At 33.6% G+C, this 3,740-nt stretch overlaps 1 protein-coding gene across 4 annotated transcripts; it reads left to right on the top strand.

Moving 5' to 3' along the window:
* The first annotated feature begins 480 nt into the window (after positions 1 to 480).
* LOC141693487 (uncharacterized) lies at positions 481 to 3,038 on the top strand. Of its 4 annotated transcripts, none has more exons than XM_074498597.1 (7): positions 481 to 968; positions 1,052 to 1,294; positions 1,374 to 1,451; positions 1,544 to 1,814; positions 1,887 to 2,562; positions 2,644 to 2,730; positions 2,815 to 3,038. In XM_074498597.1, exons 2-4 carry the CDS (start codon positions 1,169 to 1,171, stop codon positions 1,712 to 1,714), a joined length of 375 nt encoding a protein of 124 aa, XP_074354698.1. In that variant the 5' UTR covers positions 481 to 968; positions 1,052 to 1,168; the 3' UTR covers positions 1,715 to 1,814; positions 1,887 to 2,562; positions 2,644 to 2,730; positions 2,815 to 3,038. The 4 variants fall into 3 exon arrangements, with proteins under 4 accessions (XP_074354699.1, XP_074354700.1, XP_074354698.1 ...); XM_074498598.1 differs by having other exon boundaries at positions 1,065 to 1,294; XM_074498599.1 differs by having other exon boundaries at positions 1,052 to 1,198.
* The last annotated feature ends 702 nt before the right edge of the window (positions 3,039 to 3,740 follow it).

Here is a 3,740-nt window from a genome sequence, read left to right as displayed (position 1 = left end):
TAGGGATGACATTGTGGGTGAAATGTGCCTTGAATTGTCTAGTGGAGATGAAGCAGATGATGAAATTTTCAAATGATGGCTTTGTGATTTTCTTTGTTTTTCAGTCAATTTCCTTTCTTGTAATGTAATAAGTACTTCCCCTACTTGTAACTGATTAATGGTAATTTGTTATAATTTATTCGGTACCATTTAACATTATGCTTGTACAATTAATCCCCTAATTTGTTAACAGTTTCATTACTTATTAATTTTTAGTGGTAATATATTAGTTATAATTTGCTTGTTAATTTTTATAGTTAATATATTAGTTGTAATTTACTTGTTAATTTTTTTGCGTTAACATATTAGTTGTAATTTACTTGTTAAGTTTAAGTGGTAATATATTAGTTGTAGTTCAGTTACTTGTTAATTTTTACCTTCTAATATTGGTAAAATGTGTGGACTAATGAATTTTTCATGTTTTTGTTATTCTCAGGAAATGGCAGACAATTATTTTTATGTTGACAGGGTTGTTGACAAAGCTATTGAGCCTGCAAGTCAGACCCAACCCCATGTAATCGTAAGACCAAGGACAAGATTTTTTGAAGGTAAAGTTGGCTACATTTCGTAATTACTTTTGTGTGAGATTGACATAATTTTTAATGTTTTTTCGTAATTACTGTTGTATGTAAAAGAAAGTTTGTGACCGTTCAAGAACTTAAACAACAACTACTAGATAAAAAGAAGTTGGCCAAGGATGCATATGAGCAGAAAAAAATCGATTGAAAACGTACCTAATAAGTAGATTAACAAAAAAAAGAAAAAAAAGAAGTGATAATGAGAAAAAAATTGTAAGTGAGTAGACGGAGAAAAAGAATGCAACTGAAAAGGTGAACAAAAACGCAAGTGATAATGAGCTCCAGCAGAAGAAGAATCCAAGTGAAATGGAGATGCCAGGTCCAAGTGGCAAAGAGAAAGCAAGTAGCAGGGTATAATTTTGGTTATGTCCATTTCATAATATCACATGGTATCATACACATTTTTGAGTTTATAATTTGTGGCTTTAATGTAGGCCATTGTTGTAGATTATTAATTGAAGAGAAGGGTCAGAGCTGAAGAAAATTAGAGAGAAATAGAAAAGCTGAATCTGAAGGAGAAGGAAGCTGAGTTGGTCGAAGCTACATAATCCATGAAAAAATTAAGAAAAAAGGTTGTAGAGGTATGGTCTGATCTGGAATTGGAATTTGACAGACTGTATATTTGTGGACATGACAGTTTAAGTGAAAAGGAAGACGCACATGTTATTCTTTCCGGTGTATGACATTATTATTTTTAAAAATAATATCATAACATCACTTTTCTTTTGTGTTTTGACCGTATTTTTGATTTTATAGCGTAAAAGGAGAGTTGAGAAGGGAAAGGATGTCACGGTCAGACGAACGATGCGTTCATTAGTTAATAATGCCCAAAAGGTACATTTCTAAATTTATTGAACTTCACGATTTTTTCCCCTGACTTCTGGATTGTAGTTTGAGGTTATCTATTTTTTTTGTATTTTTGTAAGGCTACTGATGGGGTGAAATCACCACCTACGTCGTTAAAACCAGTTGGCCGCCATCCATCCCCTCCACTACCTCCATCCCCTCCACTACCTATTGATCTCACCAAGCTAGAAAGTGTTCCTAACAACCAAGTAATTAGTACTATGGATGCATACTTAAAAATTCAAAAATAGAAAAGGGAAATGCAAAACACACATGACAAGCAAGTTGTGACTACTAATTTGGAAGCTCATCATTAAAACTTTGCACCCCTGACGGAGACATTGAAGACAGGTAACTTATTGTCATTTTAAGTAATGGTTTCACTCAAGATGAATCCACTAATTTGTGTCTACTTTCATATAGGTAAAAGTAGTACTAAAAATCAAAGGCGTAGAGGACCTACAAAGATGAATCATGTCTTTACATGAAAGCTCGAAGATAGGCCAATTATCTCCTTAAATTTTGAATTTCAGCCTTACTCAAGCAAAGATAAAGTAGTTAATGACTTGAGGAAGAAAGATTCTTGGGGACGATAGCAAGGTTATGTATTCCACTGAATTTTTTTAGTTGGTCTTGAGTTCCAGAAGAAGAAAAAAATGGTCGGTGGGAATATGTGAAGTTAAAAAGCACTATTTTTGTTTTTTAAATTTTTTGTTTAATTTTCACTATATTTTTAAATTGAACTAGTTGTTAATTGTTTAGTATATACTTAATTAATATTTTTAATCAATTATTTCACTAGACAAAGTACATTATTCGAGAAGAAGGGAAATATTGGGTATTGAACACGCTGGATGATAACTGGAGGGTATACAAAAGCCGTGTTAAGTCACGATACTTTAAGCAGTTTGACAATGATAGGGACCGTATAAAAAGCAAGCCTGCAAACATTCAATTGGAACAATTTATGGTAATTCTCAAGTATTGGAGTGACGAAGATGTGCAAGACAAAGCTAAAAAAAATGTAGCAAACCGGAAAAAGGTGACTGGTACTCACATTGCTGGTCGTACTAGTTTCGTCCAGCTTCGTAGTGAAATGGTATGTTAAGCCACTGATCTATTTTTGGTGTATTGTATTTCATTTATGAACGAATACTCATTTTAGGTTATTTTATCGTAGAAAATTACTAACTTGGATGGTGAATATACAACAATTTCTGCAAAGCATCAATTATATCCAAAAACTCACATGGGTCATACAAACAGGGTAAATTTTGTTTATACATATTTGCAGTTTTTTTGTCGATTGTGTTATTGCAATTATTTAATAATAATTGGCATATATTTGCAGGCAAACCCAGATCAGGAATTAGACTGATGATGATAATGGAAAGACGGTAGAGCTTGATTTTGAAGCTCATGGACCAATCTAGCTATTCGGAAGAAGTGGAAGAATAAGAAATTCAAAAAAAAAGTTGGCAAAAACTGGCAAAAGTTGATTTTGAGCTTCATTTCTTATAATATATTGCAAGTATTCTTCAACTCTTTTCATATATGTTACAAGTGTTCCAAATAGTTCTTATTATATATTACAACATATATAACACATAAGGCCATGTTATCTTGGCGTTGCTATAAGCAATCTATGGTGTAGTGTAAAACTGGTTACACACACATTAGCGGATTATAATGGAATTACATGTGTGAGATACGAGATAATATATAGGCTACAAGGAGATTGGATGATTTTCCAAAGACCTCTTCATCAAATGAAAAATCGATTGTAAAAAAGTATTTTTTTTTGAAAATTACGAAATTTCATTAGATAGAAGCAACATCATACATAAGACTCTCCAACACATCATGTGGAGGAGAAAGATAATCTTGAAAGCAATAAACCGCCCATTGTACCCTTGCTAGAAGATTGGCAACTCTATTGGTTTACTTTCTAGTAAAAGACACTGAATAATCTGGATTTTGTCTAAGAATGCTACGACACTCCTGGATCATGTGGCCAACCTCCAGGTAATTTGCAGACCCATTGTTTACTGCCTGAACTGAAAGCCACGAATCAGTTTCGACAACCACCTTAGGAATGCACATCTGAGTAGCCCAGGTTAAAGCTTCTAAAACTCCTTTGGTCTCTGCTTCAAAGACCCCCACTTCCCCTGCATGGAAAACAACTCGGCCTCTACAGAAACTCCCCAACTGATCTCGAAGTACCATACCAACTCCATAATTAGGAGTACCTTGTTTCACCGCTGCATCAACATTGAT

Source organism: Apium graveolens, chromosome 10 (assembly GCF_009905375.1).
Source record: "Apium graveolens cultivar Ventura chromosome 10, ASM990537v1, whole genome shotgun sequence".
In the NCBI taxonomy this organism is placed as follows: Eukaryota; Viridiplantae; Streptophyta; class Magnoliopsida; order Apiales; family Apiaceae; genus Apium; species Apium graveolens.
This window is presented reverse-complemented; position numbering and strand designations above follow the sequence as displayed.

Coding starts and splice junctions, on each gene's coding strand:
- LOC141693487 (XM_074498598.1), top strand. CDS start 1,169: ATGAAAAAATTAAGAAAAAAGGTTGTAGAGGTATGGTCTGATCTGGAA. Junction 1,295..1,373: donor CACATGTTATTCTTTCCGGT/GTATGACATTAT, acceptor TTGATTTTATAG/CGTAAAAGGAGAGTTGAGAA. Junction 1,452..1,543: donor TAGTTAATAATGCCCAAAAG/GTACATTTCTAA, acceptor TATTTTTGTAAG/GCTACTGATGGGGTGAAATC.